This window comes from Lissotriton helveticus, chromosome 9, assembly GCF_964261635.1.
Source record: "Lissotriton helveticus chromosome 9, aLisHel1.1, whole genome shotgun sequence".
NCBI lineage: Eukaryota > Metazoa > Chordata > Amphibia > Caudata > Salamandridae > Lissotriton > Lissotriton helveticus.
In genome coordinates this window covers 146447674-146471145 of record NC_136070.1, presented here as the reverse complement: position 1 = coordinate 146471145, position 23472 = coordinate 146447674, and the positions used below count along the sequence as shown (strand labels likewise).

General features: G+C 41.9%; 1 protein-coding gene across 1 annotated transcript in view; it reads left to right on the top strand.

The window, feature by feature from the left end:
- Nucleotides 1-10123, top strand: part of LRRC57 (leucine rich repeat containing 57) — a 69772-nt gene extending 59649 nt beyond the window's left edge. Inside the window, exons 5-6 of the mRNA XM_078659656.1 lie at nucleotides 105-290; nucleotides 2439-10123. Of these exons, the coding sequence (XP_078515782.1) occupies nucleotides 105-290; nucleotides 2439-2480 (228 nt within the window). The 3' untranslated portion in view covers nucleotides 2481-10123. The remainder of the gene's footprint in view (nucleotides 1-104; nucleotides 291-2438) is intronic.
- Nucleotides 10124-23472: the final 13349 nt, after the last annotated feature.

Genomic DNA, 23472 nt, shown 5'->3' with positions numbered 1-23472 from the left:
TCATAGCATAATGTTTTACTTGGAGATGTATTCATATCTGAAATTCCGGGTTTATAGACAATCCACAGCATCCTCATAGCATTTTGTACTTCCCGCTTTCCCAGATATCACAGATATCCGTGCAGATCTCACACTGTCCTCGCCTAAAGGTTTTGCGGCTGGAAGAGAACTGCCTGGAGCTGAGCATGCTACCTGCTAGTATCCTAAGTGACTCCCAGATCTCTCTGCTGGCGGTGGAGGGTAATCTGTTTGAGATCAAAAACCTACGAGATCTGAATGGCTATGACAAGGTAAGTGGTGAAATAATTCCTACTTGTGTGCCCATTTGCTTGGTTAAGTTCCTGGAGTTCAGTAAATGTTTTAGCCAGTGCTGCAGATACATCGTTAAATAAGAGAGTAGTGAACGCAGGGCAATCAAACTGACAGGCGAGCTGCATGATGTTTCATGCCTTTGTTTGTTCTACCCTCATCTTCCACTTTAAATCATCCTTTTGATTATTTTGCCAAAAGTACAGTTGTCATGTGTCCGTGCCTTATTGTCTAAATCCTTGTCTTTTCCCCTTTCTCTGCTCCTGGTTTCTTTCCTACACATGTTACACCTTACTTTCCCAATTTCAATTGTTATTTTCCTAACACCAATACTGCACACTTTTACTCCTCTATAATGTGATTTTTATTAGAATTTATAAACACTGAATATCTTCACCTTGCACTGGCCCTTGAAACATGTTTCTAGCACTTTTGTTAAAAAAAAAATATCATTCTCTACAATTGGACGGTCTTGAGAGCCAGAAAATGAAGGTACACAATGGCACAGTAAAGCAGGAGCGGGTTGTATGAGAACTGAGTCGTGTGATAATGCCCATAACAAGAACTTTCATGTGGAAGCTCCTGCATAAAACAGACATTAGCACTTCCTAATTAATTGCGAAATAGGGTGATCTCTTTGATTGATCTGCCTCTGGAGAAATAATTGGTACAGCATTCTTTCCAGATGAGACAACCGAATATTGCCCTAGAGTGCCAAAAATAGCAGCAGAAGATAAAAACAGAGAGGCAAAGTACACACTGGAGAATAGAGGAAGTCAGTGTAACGTGATTTACTGAAAGAGAGTGAGACACCTATTGTCATGGAGAGAATGACCTCTGTGAATCTACAGATGAAGATTTGCAGAAGCGAGCAGAGCTATGCCTTAACTCCTTATGATTAGAGAGAAGGGAATAAGCTGTGGAAACCATCAACAGGAGCATAAACATCACTGAAATTAAAAGAGAACAACCAAAGACCCTTTTGTGGATCTTCATTCAGAGCAATTCACGTTTGCTCATGATCCATCCCCAGAATGCTCTACTGAGAGCAGCCACTAGGCACAGACCAGTTGAAGAAGAGGTTAAGAAAGATCCAGCTTACTGGCTCAGCTAGTCTTATGAATGGAAAACCACCAGATCCGCACATCTCCACTACAATATGACTATTTTAAGTCTGCGTCATGAGGTGTTCATAGGGATTCCACTCACCCATCTTAGTCCTACAAAGTAGCCCTACCTGCTTCAGTTATTCCTTTTAATTCTGATCCTCTTTTTCCTGGTCATACACAACCCCTCTGCTTTCTTTTCTTCTCCCAATGAAAGTGTAGACCCTTTTGTTCTCCCTTCATGTCTTCCATGTCTGGGTGCCTTTGATATGGAAGGGGTCACATTATAGTAAAAGTATGAGAAACACCTATCAGTGTTGCCATTAAATTGAACATAGGGAGAGGAAGTGGTAGCATGCTACTGTTGCTGACCTGCAAGTAGGAATTATACTTTCAATAAACTTCAACCGATGACATTAAGCAAAACACCCTTATTAGGAAATATTACAAACAAGCAACTTACTCTAGTGTAGTTTTGATGGTCGTGGAGCGTAAAGAAATGTCAAGGTATGTGTGTGCTTTGTTTGAATACTTTAATGAAAAGAATGTTTAAAATTGTCTGTTCTCAAGCTGATTCAAATATTAAGTTTGAAGTGTATAGGATTTTGACACAGATCTGTCTCTTGATTAGCAGAGGTACTGCTGTTTTCAAGAAGGTGCTAGATAGCCTAGGTAGAAACTCTAATTGCTAGGGAGTGCTGATTGGGGAGGCCATGTTATTAAAAGTGCCATTACATCTCCACCATTACATCATGCGACATTGTATCATCTCAGGAGGAGACCCCCAACCTGCCTTTTTTCATTTGATAAATCTTTAGTTCTTAACTAACCCTTACTCTTAACTTATTTGTGATAAGGATGTAGCGCCCCACTATGTAGGGGATTTTGTTTCCATATACCCCATATACTCTTCAAAGATTAGTCATGTACTTGCATTTGATATAATTTAGATACATTTTCATCTGTAATTGTCTGCCATTGTTGTCCCGGTGCTAACACTTTTTTGCCCTTTTTCCTATGCAGTACATGGAGAGGTTCACAGCAACAAGGAAGAAGTTTGTGTGACCTGAATTAACTGCAACCCTATAGTGCTCAGTTAGTGACAACACCAAGAGCTGATGTCTATGTCAGCTTTGACCAGCAGATAAACGTGGACTAAATGGCTTCTGGAGCATAGAACTGCAAGTAATCCGTTCAGCAGGTGTACGGCATGAAGAGACTGGCTTGACCATTTGAGTCACTTGCGATCAGTACTGGTCACTCTCATGTGAGCAGGAATGTTGTTGAGCATGAAATCCTCATGGTGGTGGGCAAGCCATTCTATGGAGGTATTTGACTGACTGGCAGTGCCGTTCTTTCCCAGCTTGGAGTTTGCTGAACCATGCTTTGTAGGAACAAAATCATGCCCACCCCAACCCCTGCCTTATGACTCTGATGTAGTCGTTCCATGCTGTAGTGTTGTCTTTTCTTTATCAAGGTGATGAGGAATGTAGAACACATTTTTCAAACAACATTTGTACTTAAAGTGGATGGTATCTTGCTGGTTGACTCGCTCCTTCCCTTTAGAGGCCAGTATAGAGAATGGCTGTTGAATGCACTTGAATGCTGCAATACTTGTTCTTAAAAAACACAGTAGCACAGTGATGATGTTCCTCAAACCAGACCACCACCCCATTTTTGGGGTGATGGTCGACCTCTAAATGTAATTGACTTTTTAGCGCTACAGCCCTATTGTACTTTTTCAGTCAGATCGTCCAATACGTAACACTAGAGCTGAAAAAATGAAGAAAATGAGTAATGCTTTTAAAAAGAAGAAACTGACTGCTTCAAAGCTGCTGCACCACCTTAATACTTCAGCATGTCATCAAACTGCTGTCCTCATTTTGTTCTAGTTTTTGTTCTTTACCATTATATGACATTTGTCATATTTTATTTACTTTTTCTATCCAATAGTGCTGGGAATCCCTACACACTCCCCTTTAGTAGCTATTTTATTTTATTTCTGTTTTGTTCTTGATCTGTAACACGTCACATGAAATGTCGCTCAGCAAGCGTTGTTCCATCTTCCGACGATTTCTGCAGATATGTCCACTTTGAAGGCTTTGCAGATAAGGAGCTTTCCCTCCTTTTGTAAATTGTCTGTGATAAGGTCACAGATTAGAGCTGTTTTCAAAGAAGAAATTGCCCAGGTATGAAGTAGTAGAACGTAATCTGAAGGCTGACATTGCTAAATTACTTCCAAGTAACATGGGAGGTTTGCGCTAGCCCCAAACTGTTTGCAGAGCACAGGAGTATGCTTCTTACGGTGTAGACAGTGATTCCCAAAGAAGAAATGACTGCTGGATCCTGGAAAATGTGTTTGCTGAAACAGGCTTCACTGGCAGCTAGTGGCAAATGGACATATCAAAGATAGTCTATAAAGTGTCTGCTCTGTTGTCTCGTAGCCGAAAATATAACAAAAACAAATGTATGTGTTGTTACTAACCTATGTATTCTATTCCCACAGTAGCCCTGTTGTGATAAGACAGTTTCCATTTGATATTCTTCCTATGCACTACTTTATTCCTTTAAAAAGAACAAGACTGTCCAGTGCACATGATGTATAGCACGTACACTCATTTGTCCTAAGTAATAGCTGACAAAAGTACAGATTTAAATGGATAAAAACACCTAGAGGCAGAGCAATCTATCCTATGTAGTGTCCTGATACCTTAGTAAGGGGAAATGGGCACACTGCTCGAGGGCTGTTAAATGGCATCTTAAACAGCCAAAAACACCTACTGTGTCACAGAAAGGGACCGCTGGAAGTTCAAATACGTAAAGTTTAATGTTGAGCATTGTCATGAACTCCACTAGCCTTCTATGATGGCCTATCAATTAAATTAGTCCTGTTTCAGTGGGACAAGTGCTTCTGTTACAGCTTTACATGCTGTTTCTGTTGGCTTGTAGGGCTTGCCCAACCTTACGGCGAAGCACCCTGTCATTGATGTTTGCCCGCCACAAGGCATCACATTGTTAGCAGATATCTGTAGCTGCTGAAGGTGGTGGTGTAGCTATTGTTAGCAAAGTCTGTGATGCTGCACCTACTGTTAGTAGACTTGGCGCTACGTATCGTTGCTGCAGTCTTCACATACAGTGATCAGTGTGCCACGTTAGTAGTGAACCATCCAGGGCAGGCTTCATCACGTTTTCAGTCGTTATAGGATTTCATTATCCCTGGCTTCCATATGTTAAGGATGCCGTGTCAACGCACATTCGTTACTCATTTGATCTACTTCAATGTTATTTCTTTCAAGTCCTGTTCTTTTGTAATTGTCATGTGAACCCATGCATTCTGTTGTTGTTTGCCTTCCAGGAGAGATGTCTATCAGGAGGGTTGTCACATTATCGTGGTATGACCTTTCTGCTGATGCCCTTGATGTTGGGATAAAGGTTAGGCTTAACTCTGGTTACTCTGGAGATATGCCTGGATAGGTCTGTCTCCTGATGCTTTTTAAATGTTACAGTATCAAAGACTACTCAGATGTTGCTTGTTCCTTTTAGGCCCATTCCTTTTTCTTTAACTTTTGCTGCATACATTGATTTTCAATTATTTTCCTTGTTTGTGCTCCTTTGGACGAAATTGTGCTCCAGGCACTTTTAGTTACTCTTAACTAGTCTGTGACCTACAGTAATATGTGATACACCTCGCCTTCACTTGTCAGCAACACAATGTTAGCTGTTATGTTAGTATTTGGTCTCTTAGTACTCGGAATAATGGCTACCCTATAGATTAAACGGGTGCATCGTTAATTTCTCACTAAATAGGAACTCAGAAGTTAATGATTGCAGTTCTAAGTGTAGGGGTTTCATAAAAATGGAGCCAGAACAGAGCAGGTTCTACCGCCCAGTCTGGAACGTTTACATTGAGGTATAGCAAGAAGTTTGTTTGAAGGGCTCTGGAAGGATTACAACTTGTGAATTTATGGCAAAGACAAGGTGGGCGATTTCTGTAAAAAAATTTGCTTCAAGCACAGGACTTTGAAGTAGATGCGAAGTGTACCTGCTAACCAGTGTAGGGGTCGTAATATGTTGGTCAAGTTACTTTGTTTAGGCACTCTTAGAACAAGTTAAGCTGCTTGGTTTAAAAAATCTGTAGAGAAGGAATCATATGCCTAAATACATCTGAATTCCAATTGCCCTGCCTTGACACAGCCAAGGTTGAGACTTCTGGTTTCATACAATTGAAGAGTGCGCTTAGAAAGAACAGGATGAGACTACCGAAAGAGACCCGAGATGTCATTTGGAGTTTGGAATCCATTTAAAAGCCTAGGATTTGAATCACCTTTATTGGGAACGGGCAGTTACCTACATACAATGGCTATATGGAATTGCTAAATAGTGAGGGGTAATACTCTGCGCCAAGTATCTCAGTCTTGTCAGCGTTTATTTTAAACCACTGCTAACCTCAGCCAGACATTTCTTCAAAGTATGATAATTTTTAGATTTAGAAGCAGAATAGAATTTGTATGTCATCCACATAGGTAAAGAGATTAATCCCCAAGTAATGTACTAATGCAGAGGGGTTGGCCTACACATTAAATAAATCAGGCAAGAGAGAGGAGACCTTAGCAACCCAGCACTGCAAAGAAAAAGGATCTGACTAATGGGGGCCTAACATCACTATTTTTTAAGCAACCCGAAAAGAATGAATTAAACAATTCAAATACCATTCCATTTATACTAATTAGCACTAGTTTCTTAAGTAGGATGCCATGATGGACAATTTCAAATGCTGCTGAGAGGTCTAACAGTATCGGAGCATACACACCATCTGCATCTGCTGCCATATACATGTCATCCAGAGCATCAGCCATCACCAACTTCATCCCTCTTCCCCGGTAGAAGCAATGTTTAGCATCATTAGTTCCTTTTGGCTCATTGCACACAGTGGGGCGTAGCCCGAGGCGTAGGCTAGTCTTAAGGAGTTTTAACCAGGACTCACTTAAATGAACTATAAAGAAGTATAGCGTTTAATAGATGAATACTTTTATGGCTAAACCAATACAAAGTATGTCTTATCCCACCTCTGATTTGCAATAGTCATTATATAACTTGGTGAAGTTGTGAATCGTGACTGATACACTTTCGGAATTTCTTGATGCCAATGTTTCAGTAGATCAAGGAGGTTCACACCCATTTAATAGCGCTAGCTCTACAATTTGCCTTGTGCTCAGAGCTGGATGTGCACCTGCTGTCTTTGTTGAAACTCAGCTTTTAGGGAACTTCTATAAGTCAATTAGCCAAGCTCTCATGTGCATCTCTGGTCTCATGGTTAGAAAACACGGATTTAGATCTTTCCTCAAAATGTTTCTGTGGTTAGGCTTCTGCTGGTAAATGTGTTCTTTATGGGAGTTTTGGTAAATATTTGGCTCTTTTAATACTGCCCAATAACGATATTGGTTACAGTGGTGGTAGTCATGACAAAACTGTGATCCGTTGGTAGGTTTATTGGACAAGGTTGAAACATGTCCGAGCATTCCTGATGTAAAACATTAACCTCATTAAGATTGTTGATTTTTCCCTTGACCATCAGATTCAAGTCAGTTTTTTTAGTTTCCATCATAAACATAAAGACTTGGATACATTTTCATTTCACATTTATCAAAACCGCTCCATGAGACGTCCGAGTGACAATGACTCCACAGAATACATGCACAAACAAATACTACTCAGCTAGATTTGACCTCAGTGTTCATCATGCATGTGCCTTTACTGGCCTTAACAGCCCTGGGCCTATGACTTTCAAAAGGCTACTACATTCGGTTTTTAAGGCCTTTATCCACATCTCGGATTCCTTTCCACTGTTACCCTATGCCTGAGGACAAGAGAGAGACAGTGGTAGATGCTTTACAGCCTTTCACAAATGTGATGTTTCGTGTAATCTCAAACGGTGCTTCATACCACTTATTGTCCCACTACACTTCTTTGTATTGCAAACTGAATACTCTTACCAATTTATGTATTCTGCCTACCAAGCATTCAGCTTTAATGTGTTGTTTAATCAAGTTGCCTTCCGTGTACCTAAGCGTTTGTACGAAAGCAAATTGTACTCTATTATCAGTCATTTCAGACCTTGCATCGCCATCTTCCACTAGTGCTTCTTCCACAAACTTCACTACCACTTTTGTACTCCATTGTCCCATGATGCTCTTTTCAGGTCACCAACTACAGCAGTAAATAACCAACTAAAAAAATCCTCAACCATTACCTGCGTAATGGATCTTCATTACAAGGGGCAATGAATTCATCTGCTCTCTACATCCTATAAATGAAACGCACCACTTTGAGGCCCATATTTATCAAACATTCTCGCAATGTAGAAAGCCACCTTGCTGTGTAAAAGAAACAATGCAGGCATGCACCGTATTTACCATTATACAATGCATTCCTGTACTATTACTTTGGTTGTCTAGCCCCAGTGCAGGCACCCATTCACTATTGTGAAAGCGTGCCTGCACTGTAGCCAGGATTGTTTTTTTGTAGGAAGGGGCACCTTCCTGCTCAAAAATAATCCTCAGAGGCGTTTTCCTCTTTATAAGTGTGCAGCAGAAAGGAGAAGCAAGGATATTTCTCCTTGTTGCTCCTCTGGTGGGGAGGCATACAGTTCTGATGCATGCCCAGGTCTACCAATGTTGGCAAATCTGGGAATGTGTCAGTATCCATGGGTGGATGCGTGGGAACACTTACACTCCACCCATTGCACACCTCTCTGCTGCAGAGTTAACACAAGGCAGCGATTTGCGCTGCCTTGTGTTACTCTAGATTGATCAAGCCACTCGGTGCCATACAAGGTGGGCTTGTGTGGTTTGATAAATTTCATTGAGGTTTTGCGTCGCCCTTGCGTGGCTCAGTGATGATGCAAAACCTCGATAACTATGTACCTGAGTGAGGAAGACTGCCCCTCCATCTCCATTCCTGCCGTAGCGGTCCCTCCTCTTCAAATACTAAGAGTCGCATGGTATACACTTCTCCCTTTCAGTTATTTACAGTATTATAAGCTATTTCGTCTCACCTTTGTTACTTTTATTTCAGACTAGTTTTGGCCCACAGAAATTGAATGTAAACATCAACGTCTTTAAGGCAGGTACAATTGCAAGAGTGAAACATTCTCTCAAAAATGAGTATATACACAAATATTACAAACTGGCACCCGTTCATGATGGGATCAGTGATTTCTGTAAAAGATCGTTTAATTCATCATTGGGAATTTATCAATCCATACATCAGACAACTCTATCCACTGCCCACTAATTAGCAAAAAAGAGAACATACTGTCTTGGTCATCAGAAAGGAAGGAATGAGAAAGAAAACTGTCGGTCTAATTCTGAGCTCAGTCTAGGAGTGGCATAATAGAAGGGTAACAATAAGGGTGAGTGATGGCAGATCATTATCAGGAAGGATGCATACACAATGGTAGGGAAAGAGTGATTGGGAAGTTAAAATAAAACGCTTTAGTGCAAATGGAGGCTTTAGGTTCTATATTATGTGCAGAAGGATGAATGCAGTATATGCAACAGATCAAATAATCTCCCCAGGTCCTCGCAAGATGACTGTCACACTTGCTAACTTAGGTGCACTTTACTGAAAATTTCATAGATTCTAATTGTATGTTGAAAATCTGAAAAATGGATAATAAAGTTTTGAAGTAGAACAAGTTTTGTGCCTAGAAAGAGTAAACAATTGTGATCAATTAGTGAATAAAATGTTTTGCCTTGTAGTAAGATTTTGGCGCTGTAGTATTCCCTCACAGTGTATCAGCATAAAATTACATGGAACCATGATATCATGGGATATTTCTGATAGATGCTGTTTTACAAGAGATTTATCCAACATATTCACCTTTGGAAGCCCACATCATCTGCCCCTTTTGGTCCTATGCTGTTTACAATAGGTGAAGTTAAATTTCTGAAGGCACGCAAAAAAGATATAGGTATTCAATTTCTGTATAAAAGGATTAGAAGCCACGAAAAAGGCATGCATATTTTTTGCCGGGATGTTTAAAAACAGGGATTTTTAATTTGAAGATTGAGCCACAAAGTATGATAGGGTCAGGAGGAATTATTAAAAATGACCAAGAGAATGCATAGCCGCAAGATACCATGTTGTTTTCATGGAACTGAAATGTTAAATATTTGAATATTTGTTTTTCCCTCATTAATGAACATTTGTTGGGGTTTGTCTTATCCTCTGCTAACAAGGAGCAATTTTCCACTGCATATTTTGTGTTCTCTTAATTTCTCTTCGGTTGAATATTGCTCCACCGTTCACATTTAAAGTGATGTCTAAACATATTTGATGCATGTGCATAAGCTCTCACGACTTCCAAAGCTGATGCTAATAAACCCAACTTTTGTATATAAATATTTCTTCTAAACTGACAGTCCATATGTCTGTAATACAACGAAATAGGCTTGATAGGAGGTATGCTGACCTCTGATCATAACTCTTTTTCTAATGAATCATTTTTAAACTAGGTTATTATCAATGGCATTTCCTTTCTCATTTATACCTTGGCATTATTATTGTCACCATTACCTTTGCCTTACTTCGAAAAGCACCCAGGATGAATTCTAAATGATATGCAAAATTCCACATGTTAATGTATAATTAAAATGTACCCTTGCTGTCTGTATTTATTTTAATAAAGGCTATTTCAAAACATAAAATATAATACTTGTTGCCAGCTTTAACTTTCTTTATGATGCCTGAAGGATTACTGTGTTATTCGCAGTGTAGACCAGTTAGAATGAGGCTCTCAACCGTACAGATGTAGCTACATTTCAAACTGCTATAAGAGAGGCTTTGGTGATCATGGAAAACCCTTGGTTTAAAACCCATATTTACAAATATGTCATACCGGTGAAATATTTCTCTATTTTGCAGATATAACATCATTCCTGTAAATAGGTATAATTTTTAGTATAGACATATTAGACACAGCAAATATACATGTGAATTAGCATTTAAAAAAACGGAAAAATTCACGGAAAAAAACAATAGTTATAGGGAAGTTATACTTAGGCTGACATTTCACTCATACAAAACCAGAGAAATTCAGCCGTTCTAGTTAGCTGAGCTAACTATAACTCGCACTCCTGCAATGAACTGTTCATGATGTCACATATTGGTCAGTGACATCACTGATGACATCTCGTCTCGTTTCAAAAGCTTTTATTCGGGTTGTCATAACAATCCATGTAAGCACACGCAAAAAACAAAACAGCAAGTTACAATAATTATTAATCACAACAACACATTATGGCTGACAAAAAATTATAAAAATTATACACAGAGTAGCCAATACATTTTTCTTACGTATGATACATATGTACAAGCCGAGTCCCCCCCAGAAAGTTGCTTAAATTCCGTGTGCAATAAATGCGTCCATAAAGTGCAAAAATGCTACATATAATTCAGGGATATAAGGCCTAAATACGTTTTGATAGAAATGTTTCATCAGTATTTAAAAAATGTTGCCAAAACATCAATAAAAACAATCAACTATATACAAATATAAATATTAAAACTCTTTTAAAAAGGAAAGGTAGTCCAACAGGATAAATGCATAGTTCATGTATTTTGACTATGTACTGATTACCAATTTAAACAATAATAGATTTCCTAGCCTCAATACATTTCGTTATATACATAGCAACAGCAAAGCAGATATCTGAATTTTCCAGGCGCGTAATTAATTTCATTGCAATATTTATGGATCGAGCGTTAAATTTTAAAAGAATTGGTTTGAGATAAAAAAGCCTTAAAAAGTAATAATATTTACAGAACAGTAAAAAATGACGGCAGCTTTGTCTTGAAATTCCATCACAGGGGCATACGGAGTTTGAACCAGTTCTCATAACAGGAAATGCCACCAAATGATGTACGGTGCCCAATCGAAGACGCGTTAAAACAAATCGGTGTGAGTTCAATGTGACCTCAGATAGATAAGACTGGAAACCTTTATTTAAATCAAGCTCTTGATAAAAAAACAACTGTTGGTAGCGTCCTAGATTGCCTTACTCTATTCTCTTTCTTGTAAGATAAAAATTTCTCCTTTAATTCCTTCTTAGAGATAGAGGCGGCAAAATCTGGATGTAACAGAATATCATTGTTAAATAAAATACGATACCAATAGTGGATGTATTTCAACCATGGTATAAGGAGAAAGTAATCATGTTTTAAACAATCTCGTATTATTTGTTGTGTAAACAACGTTTCTGATTTTGCCCAGATGGATCGCCATAATGTTAAAGGACGCAAAGCTGCTAGATCTGTGATGTAGTTAATCCCTACTTCTTCATGCACTAGTAAAGTTGATGCAGATTGGGGGACACACAGTACTCTCTTTAAGAATTTATTTTCGTCACATTGCATAGTTTTCCCATCACGGTAACCCCAGATTCCTGCCCCATACAATGGTGATGTAACACATCTAGCATTGTAGATGGTTACCAGGTCCTTAATTCTTCTGGGGCCACCCAATTTAGTGGAAAAACTGAAGATGCTGTTTGTGTTCCTAGTCATCTTCAGGCCTATGTTGTTAAATTCTTGTGTCCATTTCCCATCATCTGAAAATGTTATTCCGAGATAACAAAATTTCTTTACTGTTAGCAGCTTCTCGTTATCAATAAAAAAAAGTGCTTGTTACGTTGTTTTTTTTGCCGCAGGACATGGCAACAGTCTTGCTTTTATTAATCTTTAATTTCCTGCCCTTGATAAATTCAGCAAAGTTATCTATGAGGCGCTGTAGTCCGATTTTTGTACGAGATAATAAAACAGCGTTGTCCGCATATAATAGAATTGGTACCACCTTACCATCAATGCGCGGGGCATCTGCTGAAATTTGGCCTAGGGTTGAGTCGATTTGATTAAGAAACAATGAAAATAAAAGAGGAGCCAATACACAACCCTGGCGTATGCCTCTGGTAACTTTAAAAAAAGGGGTACATTCTCCGGATGGGCCGTATCGGACTTTACAAGACAGCATTTCATAGAGCCTCCCTAAGAAGTGTACTATTTCCTTGGGGGCGCCTAAGTCCAATAGGATCCTCCATAATATGGCATGGTCCACGAGGTCAAAGGCGCTACTCAAGTCCGCAAAGCAGAGAAATAAATTTCCCTCCTTTGCGACAGTATATTTATTTATCAAGAGGTCTAGGTTGGCGCATTGCTCTAGGGTGCCTAGGCCCTTCCTGAAACCATATTGTACCTTAGTTAAAATATCCTGTTCTTCGGCCCAGGTTTCCAATCTCCTTAGCAAAACTCTGCTCATCACCTTGATGGAAGCATCCAACAAGGAGATAGGGCGGTAATTGCTCGCCTCGGATTTGGATCCTTTTTTAAAGAGAGGTACTATTATTGATTGGCCCCAGGTTAGTGGGATTTGTCCCGCTGCTGCCGTGTTAAAAACCCTGGTTAGGATGGGTGCCCATAGATCCATTTCGGTTTTGTAGAGGTCTATGGGAACTCCATCCGGTCCAGAAGCTTTACCACCCTTACTGTCGATTAAACCATCATATACCTCATCTAGGTTAATCAACAGAGGTAATGGAGACCAGGTGGAAGTTCCAAGTGTTAAAAGCTCTGAGGTATTCCTAGCTGGGTTAAAAATCTTCGTAAAATGCTCAATCCAAGCATTACATTCGACATAAGAAGTTAATTCAGGTATGCTATCAGACTTTAAAAAGGGACTATTTATAATTTCCCAGTAAAGTTTGGCATTGTTTGTTTCTGCTGCAAAATTAAGATTAGACCATGCCTCATCCTGAAGGCTTTTCTTCCTATTAGAAATGGCTACTTTGTAGTCTAAGCGTAATGATTTTATCGTTACATTGTTGCGAGGCTTGACACTCAATGCTTGTTTTAATGCTTGCAGAGCCCGTATACAATCCCCATCAAACCAACCTATTTTCTCGGCCCTCTTCATGCAGGTTTTCCTGGTAAAAATCCCATCAATGGTCACATTCATTTTGACAAATTCATCAATTATATTACAGGCGATGACTCCATCGCTCAGGCACTTCTCGATTTCAACTTTACATTTAGTCACCACCTCTAGAAGTTTTGTTTGAGGATCGATACCGGCCCATTTAATTCTCATCCCATTTGTTCTAATGGCTGTGGCATTGATAACACAATTATTGTCAGCTGGTTCTTTATTACCCCAGCACAACAGTGATACATGGATACTATTATGATCGCTTAATGGTTGTTCCATAACCCAGAGATTTGAATACTCGATGTTATTAGAAAGCAGAATATGATCGATACTAGTGTTGGTATTTCTGCCTGTAAAGGTTGGGCAAGGGAGATTTTCCTTATTCTTTGAGCAATTCAATAGATCCAAGTCACATTTTGCTAACAGTTTATTCAAAGCCATACCATAAATACAATGGCAAAAATGAAGATCATCCCCTGCATCTCTGACACCAGACTCCTTTCTGAGTCCACAGGAGTTACTTTTGGCTAATAAGCAAAGCTTGATGTTAAAATCGCCCACCCATAAAATAGTTGCCTGTTTTTGGGATACCCCTAGGGCTTTCTCAAGTTCACTCTCTAGAGGAAGTAAGATTTTCCATCTATTATTATCAAACTTGTTATTATAATAGTTGATCACTATGAGATCATTGCCTTTACTAAATTTGAGACGTAGCACCTGATTATTGATCCCATCTGAACTATAACTTTTAGTTTGACATGCAGTTAGTTTATTTGATATCAATAGGAGAAGACCTCCCTTCGCACGTCCTACAGATGAGTTAACCGCAGGTACCCAATGGGAGGAGTAACCCTCTATAAAAATAGATTCTTTACACCATGTCTCTTGAAGACAAATAATATCATGACCATCAGTAATAAAACCCTTCCAAAATGGGGTATCCAACTTTTTCCTAAGGCCAGCTATATTCCAGGTAACTAGACTATAGCCTAAATCTTGACCTATAGAGATGTTTGGTTGAACGTCTATAGAACGGAGTGATGAATCTGCAGTTGGAATTATAAGTATTTTTGGAGGAGTTTGAATTGGAATTTGTACCTGCTTGGGTTCATCAGGTTGCTCATCCGTGCTGGTAACCAGCACAATGGGGCTTCTTAATTCTGATTCCCCAATGTCCAACTGTAGGGAGTTAAGCAAAGCCCCATTACTGGATTTGTCTTTGCCAGTTAACTGTAACCCATGTGGAAGCCTTTCTAACTCCGTCCCCGCAGATGGCCATTGTCAATCATTGGACTCCAGGGAGTCGAATGCCTGAAATCTATTTTGTGTAGGGATAGTATAGCGCGCCAAGGGAGCAGTTATTTTACTGAGAATAGGATTTTCATCTGTACATAGTGCAGAATCAAGTAGATGCCTATAAAAGTATCCCAAAGGGAGGAGAGTCATTAAACTCCCAGGGCGATGGGGGTGGGGCCAAAGCATGACTACTCTTTGCCCAGTGTGGTGATCTGTAGTTAATAATTATACAGTCCCCCGCGAGCTTTTTTCTCAGTGGGCCCACCCAACCTACCCTTTGTGTCATGATAATCTGGTTGGCTCCTAGTTCAGAGTAACTAAAATTACTGGTGAGCCAGTGTAGGGTTTTATTTTTAAGTGCATCATGTGTTTCTGTTTGACCCTTACTCAGTTTTGGGACATTAACTAATACTGCTACATGGGCGCTACATTTTGGTGGGAGATTAATACAAGTTGGAATTTGTTTTTCATTGCTTGTGACCGGATTGGTACTAGGTCTAGTTGCGCCTTCTGGCGTAGGTTGTTTCCTAGGGATTCGATTGGCTTGGCAGACAGGGGATAGAGGTTTTGGTGCAACATTCTCGCTAGCACATGCATCGTTTCCAAGTAGGGAAACTGGGTTGTCACAACTGGTCTTAGTTGAAGCAGTTAGACCTACATCACTCCCAGGTGGAGGGTCTTGCTTATTACTGCTAGTCTTGGTTAAAGCAGTTAAACTGCCTACTGCATCCCTGTACTTAGACAGAAGTCCACCCAATCTATTAACCTCCGCAGACATCCGGTCAAGTTTTGCTACTAGAGGTTTGACTATACCCTTTATCTTAGAATCAATAATGCTAGCTAAGAGATTAGATTGTTCCTCGTCCATTTTTACAGTGCCTGCTTCCACTGGGGTAATATCTTCCATATCTAAACTTTTAGGTGGTGTGGCTACTTTTTTCCTAGAAGAGCGTGTGCCCCCGCGCTTAGTCTGAACTTTTCTGCATGCTCTGACCACTCTAGCTACAGGGGTCGCAGAGTGGTGTACTATGATGTCTATAGAATCGTTCAGCTCAACTTGTGTAGAAGTAGACTACTCGGGTATTACCCAGTCAGATGCATCAAGGTTGATAGAATTGCTTCTATCGTCCTGTACTATAGCAGCAGGGGAGGTGCTTGTAATAGGAGGTACGGAATCACCACACAACCCTAGCGACTGTCGCCTTTCATTATTAATTTTGTGAACGACCTTAACTAAATAATTATCCAAAGTGCCAAGTGCAGGTGAGGCATTGTGTTTGGACATATTCAAAGGTTAATGAAACCAAAGTGTGGATAACCGGAAAGAAATAAAAAGCTCTTGAAATAATTGTACACAATATACTAAACCGCCACCTAGTGGCACGAATACTTTAAAAATAACACGATAGTTAAAAAAACCATATATATTGTGGAGTCTCACGGCATAAGTTGTAGGGGGATTCGTCCGTCTTTGAAGAGCAGGGTCTGTGGCCCTGCCCTGCCTCGTTCTGCCCCGGATGGCCACAGATGGTCCCGCCCTTGTCCCGGGCTTCTCCCGGCGCTGCCCGCGCGGGGGCTGTGCAGGGTCTTATGCGCCTCCTGGCGCGCGAAATGCGGGCATCGACGTCTTCCGCCGCTAAGCAGTCTGGGTAGTGTAGTTTCTAGCCTCCCTCCACACAGCGGCCGCTTAGGGTTGAAGGTGCGGCGGTGGGAGGGAGACGAGCGAGCAGCGGGGAGGTCAGGATACAGTGGCCCACAAGGTAAGCCCCTCGCCAAGAAATGTTCCCTGATGACATCTCAAATTTGTGCCCCGGGGAGGTGGCGGTCCCTGGGGCTTCGTGGGGGGGCAGATGCCCCCCCACGCATTTATTTAGAAAACCCGGGGAGGTGGTGGGCTGCGGGGGGCCCGCGTGTCCCCTGCATTTAATAAACGGGCCAGTGGAGGTGGTGGTCCCTGGGGCTCCGTGGCAGGCTGGAGCCCCCCCCCCCCCCCCCCTCCCCCAATCTTTAGAATTTGTGCCATGGAGATGTGGTGGTCCCGGGGCTTCGTGCGTGGGGCCGGTGCCCCCACTCATTTATTTAGAAAACATATCCCCCGGGAGGTAGCAATCTCTGAGGCTGCGCGAGCCACCACCTCTATTTTAATGATTGCCCCCAGGACCTGCCTCACCCGGGGGGTTTAAATAAAACTAAGCGTGGGAGCCCGCTGTTCGTTTTTTAAAAAAACAAATTAGCTTTTTGCTTTTTTTGCTTGTGGGACCCCCTGAGCAGAATTAGGGTGTCAGGGTGTTTCTACCCTGACCCCTTATCTTGATTTTTTATATTTTTTTACCTTATTCCTTGTAACTCGGTTCAACCTGGTTGAAGTGTTGCCAGCCAGTCAGATCGCAGGCACGAGAGGGTTTGTGGATCCTCCTCAGACATATTTGTATACCTGAGAAATGTTTACATTTCTCAGGAACTACTGAAGGGGTTTACACCTTTCTGCCAAATTTGGTGTCATTCTGTTCATCAGTTCAGGCTGTAGCTGTGTCAACAGTTGCCTACGGGAATTAACATGGAGAAAAAGAGTTTTGGGACCCTCCCCCCTTTTTCTCAGCTCTACGAATCACCCCAAAACATTCAACACGAGCTTAAGTGAGTGGGCCATTATTTTTGAAAATTTCACAAAGATTCGTCAAACTGCGCCAAAAGAAAAAACGCTTTTTGAATAGAAACAAGGTCCTAACTATAACTACCTACTTGCAACCGCCAGTAGCTAATAAATAAATCTATATATATATATATATATTTCTTTCTTATTCAGAAGTCTTTAATCTCAAGATCATAAAGGAATTCATCATCATAGCTATGAGACAGACATGGATTTCATAAATGCATTTCAAATAGCTGAACAATAGTCGATAGGGGAGACAGCAGTGCAGGGGGCGGGGGAAGTTTTGGTTTGTTGCCTTATTATTGTTGGGGGAAGGGAAGGGGGTTTATCTTGCATACATGGTGTACTGCAAGGAGACAGCAATGTGAATGCTCTAGTTACCATATAAGAATGGGGCCAAGAGAGGGTAACTACTAATACAGTGATTCAGATAGGTCTCTTTTTTTGTCCTGTCTACTGTACATTGACACCCTAAAGGGGTATGTTACATGACGTATAAAAGGCAATACACATTTGTTTAAAAAAATGAATGCATTTCAAATGGAAGTTTAGAAATACATGTTTGTGCAATATATTTTACAGTGTTTTTTTAGGTCTCGCCTAGGCAGCACTTGCGTTTTCTGTTTGAGACATGCCATATTCAGGTATGGACTTTAAGCTCTTCCCACTTTCCATCCATCTTTTCAATTGGCTCTTGGTATAGTCCTTTGGAAATGGTGACTTTTGCTTCGTTAATAGGCTTAGTAGTCCCTCCGTAGTACCTCCCTTTCTCCTGTTGCAACCTCCCAAGAGGACTGCCCCTGTTACATGTGTTGTTCATCAGTATGTTTTATTTACTGTTTGTGAGCACTATTTTCTTATTCACTTTTTACTAGCTGCTGTTGTAGGCACATCAGGCTTTCCGCTTCAGCAAACCAGAGTCCACGTTATTTCTGGGCTCAGCATGGAACCCGATAATGGACGCCACACTTTATCTTTTAAAGATGCTCGCTCCACGGCCAACATCCTCGCTTTATGCTTCACCAGATTTTAATTATTTCCTTTAGCTTTAGCATTTCGACCCACTTATCCCGCTAACAACACTGTTTGACCGCCCCGTAGGACCCCTCCGAGATCGCTTTTTAAATTTGTTATTACTATTAATAAAATGAACAGCTTCTCAGTGGCTCACAATGTGTGCGGCACCCGGTGCACCGTGAAAAGTAACCAGGGGCGCTGCACCAAGCACAGTTTGGGAAAAAACAGATACGCTTGGTCATGTAAACAAGCCAAATCTACACTGACCAACATTCATTGTGTTGTGAAAACTACCCACTGCTGGTAGCCATGACATACTACTTCCGTACGCTACACTACACTCACATACATACACCTTTTGAATAAAACAAAGCAATGCTACTCTCAACAAGGACGATTTGCAGTGGGCGGGGCTTTAAGCTGATTCACTGCGCAAGTGTGAATCCCAGTCGTAATGTTACTACACATAACGCAACATAGGCGTTGTCTTCTTCACGCTCCTGGTGCAGAATCCGATTGCTTGTTCGTGCCAAGCAGGTCAGTGTCACAAAATGTAAACCTCAACAGGAAGCACTTGCAGAAATAAAGAAAGCGGCTGCCCGAGTTGAAGCTCCACTTTTATAAAGTATTAATCACCCTAACTTCGTGTGCATAAGCAAGGCTAAGCATGTGTGTTTTCTCTGCATTTCCATCATGAAAAGTTAGCTGTAATCCTTGTTTCTTAACTCCAGCACTACTAGTTGGGCACAATCTCAGCATACACGTTACTGCTGCCATAAGAAGTAAGTGGTCTTGGTGAGAGTGTTTGCAGGTAAATGGTTACTGTCAAAATATCCAGTTTTCTTGCTTGGAAAGAGCACGTGTGAAGATCGATATCTGTCCGTCACTGCATAAACTATAAACAAATCCAGCTGCAAAGCATTGATTTCGCAAACTATTGGCATGCGCACACTAGTGAAAAGAAAAATGTTAGCAGAATATTTGCCAAACCCAACACATATACTGTTTAACAGTAGATTTTTATTTAAAACAGGCGGAGTATTGTAAAGCCATACGAGCATTTCCTTAATTTTCCATCAAAAGAATTCGGCACACATCTTGACTGTTGTACATCATTTTGTATTATCTTTATTTTTTTATATTTCTTTTTATTAACGCAAGTGTGGTAAATAAAATATTACCCTGGCATAATTTCTAGGCATTAACAATTAGCATGTATCAAATGAGAGGCAGAGAGTCCGTGGTGTCCAAGTTAAAAGGGCTTTATTCCAATAACTCGAGTTAAGGGAGAATCTGTTCCATCACCACTGAGGTTCAGGAAGGGTCTTCTAACATTATTTACAGAGAACAACACATATATACATTTTTCCTTGTACATAGGGAGGAGCGCTCCAGGCAGAGCAAGAAAGAAAGAGATAAGAGCATGTGGGCGTGCATGAGGGAGTACACTTGATGAGTCATAGGAAGGTGATAGGTAGGTCTCATAGGTGGGTGGTACACAGAAGACGAGTTACATGGCAGGCTGGAACTTTGCCCTACTTGTGCACGCAATTTGATCATGACGTGCAATTGACGTGTAACTGGGAGGAGAGCTGACTTTCAGTCTAGTAGAGAGATCTTTAGTGTCAAGGCGACCAGCACGTCTGGTACTAACTGATATCTTAAGTCAGGGGATGTATTATCTGAAGCAAAGGTTGCTCATCACTAAGAATCAGAAAAAGCATATATTTCTTCGTTCATTACATGGGGGCTGTGAGCTTTCAACAGATGCAAGTACTGTAATTTCATTTAAACAGAGACAGAAAAGCTGGGCCCTATCTCAGCAGACGGGTTCTGTTTACCTTTTTCACCGGGCATGCAGATAACTGTTAAGCAAAATATACTGTCTTGGCAACCCTTGCGCTCGGCTGAGCTAGAAGTATGCGAGGTCAGAGATACGTAACTGCAGCTTTCAGTGTGTCTGGAGTCATGAAAAACCCTTAATTCAGAAAGTGGCTCAGGCTGAACCACAAAAAGGGTTCATTACGATATTTATTTAAAAGTGCACAATGCAAATACATGGGCCTTCATGTTAGCTTAACGTTTGGGAAACTTGGTGACAGGCACCTTAATGCAGGACGTGATTGCAGAGGCCTTGTGATTCAGGCCACTAAGAGAAATATGCATGGGTGACATGCACATGTAACATAGGGTACACGTAGGGGGCATCTTGGTCAGGCAAAATTTCATTTTCCTCACAAGGCATCACAAATAAAAACACAATACAAAGGAAACACTTTCCCACCGCATTTACATCTTATCAGGGAAGGGGGGGGGGGGGGGAAATAGGGAACAAGATACATACAGCTCAAAAGATTCACGGTGATGGGGAAATATCAAACACAGAATCTCTAGGTGGCTCACAGATCTCCCCCCCTGTATTGGTTCCAAGCACCCCACACCGATGCCCATTTTTGAGGTTGGCCTCTCGCTATGTAAACAGTTTTCACGGAACATACACCAATCCAGGTCTTCTTTCCATCCCTCGAGGGCTGGAGTGCGCTCGGCTGAGCTACATTTCTCTTTGCTAACATATAGCCCAGTGTGGTCCATTTAGTCTGTGCCGAGTTAAGATCAGTGGGGTCCCAGACGTTTAGGAGGCACCTCCTAGCCTCCGGCACCAATGATACCCCCAAAACCTCATGCATTGTGTCGTGGATCTTACCCCAGTACTCTGCGATACATCGACATTCCCAAAGGATATGGAGGAATGTGCCAACGAGACCACAACCCCGTCTACACAAACCTGCTTCAGACAACCCCATCCTTACAAGGCGGGGCCCAGTGATATAGACCCTGTGCAATATCTTCAACTGCACAAGCCTCAATCGCGCCGGGATAGCGACCTCCCTTGGCGAGGAGACAGCCGACTGCCAGTACTCATCATTCAGCTCTAAGCCATCTCGCGTCCATTTATCCCTCAGATCTGTAAGAAGATCCGTTCTATGATTAATTAATTTCTTGTATATCAGGGAAATAGTTTTCCCAGGCAGATGACCATCTAAAACCCTATCCTTGAGGGGTGAAGCCTCCGGTAAGTCTACCTCCGAAGGCAGAGCCGCCTTCAATGCGTGTCGGATCTGTGCATAGCGGAAATATTCGGTTCTACTCAGCTCAAATTCGCCGTGCAGTTCCTCAAACGTCTTGATCTTCACTTTATTCCAAACGTGACCGATAGTAGAGATCCCTATCAAATCTCATTCAGCAAAACCTCTTGTGTTCCATAAGCTGCCCAGTCTTTCCGAGTCAAACAGTGGGGTAGCTAACGTCAACCGGTTTCTCCATCCCATTGAGCTCGTGGCATTGTGCCAGACCCGCACCGAGTGTTCAGGCGGCCCTGTCAAATTCAGCCTCACCGAATTAGAATACAATGCCCTATTATAACTGCCTCCCGGGAGGAGCCATCTATCCATCATGTATCTGGGATGGGACACTCATCCATACGTACCCTGGTTTATGGCAGCCACCTGGGAAGCCAAGTAATACCGTTTGATATCGGGGAGGGTCACACCCCCGTCATACCATGGGAGTGTTAATTTAGTTTAAGCAATACGGGGTCTGCCATCCCATAATAGGCTACGCTGTAACCCCTCCACCTCACGGAAATAACTGGCCGGCACCACATCCAGGGTATTTTGGAGAGCATAAAGAAACCGAGGCAGGGACATCATCTTAAAAAGGGCAGCGCGCCCCAACAGCGAGAGGGGAAGTTTCTTCCAACTAGCAGCGTCACTCCTGAGTCTTTGCAGAGGAGGAAGGAGATTCCTCGCATACCGGGTCGCTGGGTCCAATTAAATGAAAATTCCCAAATACTTAAAACCTCCCGTATTAATCTGGATCAGACAATTCCGTGGAGGAACTGGGGCTTCTCCACTAAGAACAAACAAGAGAGATTTCCCCCAGTTTATGGACAATCCTGAAATTCTACCAGAGGAGGCCAACACATCACACACAACTATAAGGGATTTCCTGGGGGAGGTCAAATAGAGTAAAATGTCATCTGCATACAACGAGATTCGGTCCTCCCATCCCGTGGACCACCGGATACCACGGATGGAAGGTTCCCAGCAGATCCAGGCTGCCAAGGGTTCCAGTCCCAACGAAAAAAGAAGGGGGGGAGAGGGGACAACCCTGTCTAGTCCCCCGACTAGGACGAAAAGACGCCGAAACCCGATTGTTGATCACTACCTGGGCAAGCGGTTCGTATATAACAAACCCACCCAACGAATGAACCCAGGCCCAAATCTGAATTTAGCCAGAACTGCCCACAGATACGGCTATTCTACAGTGTCAAAGGCCATTGTCGCGTCCAGCGAGGCTATTATGGCCGGTTCCTGTAGGCTATGCGCCCTAGCTATCACTCCATGCAACCTACACAAATTTAGAGCCGTATTTCTGTGAAGAATAAAGCCCGACCGATCTGGGTGTATCAGTCCACTAATCACTTTAATCAGCCTATTAGAGAGAAGTTTCGCAAGTATTTTGGGTTCCGCGTTCAATAACGAGATAGGCCTATAAGAGGTACAGCTAGTTTTTGGTTTCCCTTCTTTATGGATGACCACCACCGAGGCCACTCTCTGATCATAAGGCAGTATCCCCTTCTCACCGGCCTCCACAAACATAGCTTTAAGATGAGGAGCTAGTTTATCTGGCTTTAGCTTATATAACTCAATTGGGAGCCCAGGAGGACCCAGTGCCTTACCAGAATTCAGGGATCGTATTGCTAAGGCTATTTCATCAGCTGTGAGGTCACTATCCATAATTTCCCGGTCCTCCGCTGACAAACACGGGAGCTGGATATCTCGAAGCAACGAGTGGGAGTCCTCCTCCAGTCGATCCGAGAATGAGGTATACACTGTTTGGAAATATGCCGCGAAGCTATCTACAATATCCTGGGGTCAGTAAGCCGAACCCCCTCAGCTGTCACCAGCTCTGGGACTACCCGATCCGCCCTATCCTTTTTGTCCAGCCAGGTAATTAGTTTCCCAGCCTTATCTCCGAGGTCATACAAACGGCCCTGCTGCTCCCTACTAAGGGCCCTGGCATTATCGGTGACGAGAGATCTATAG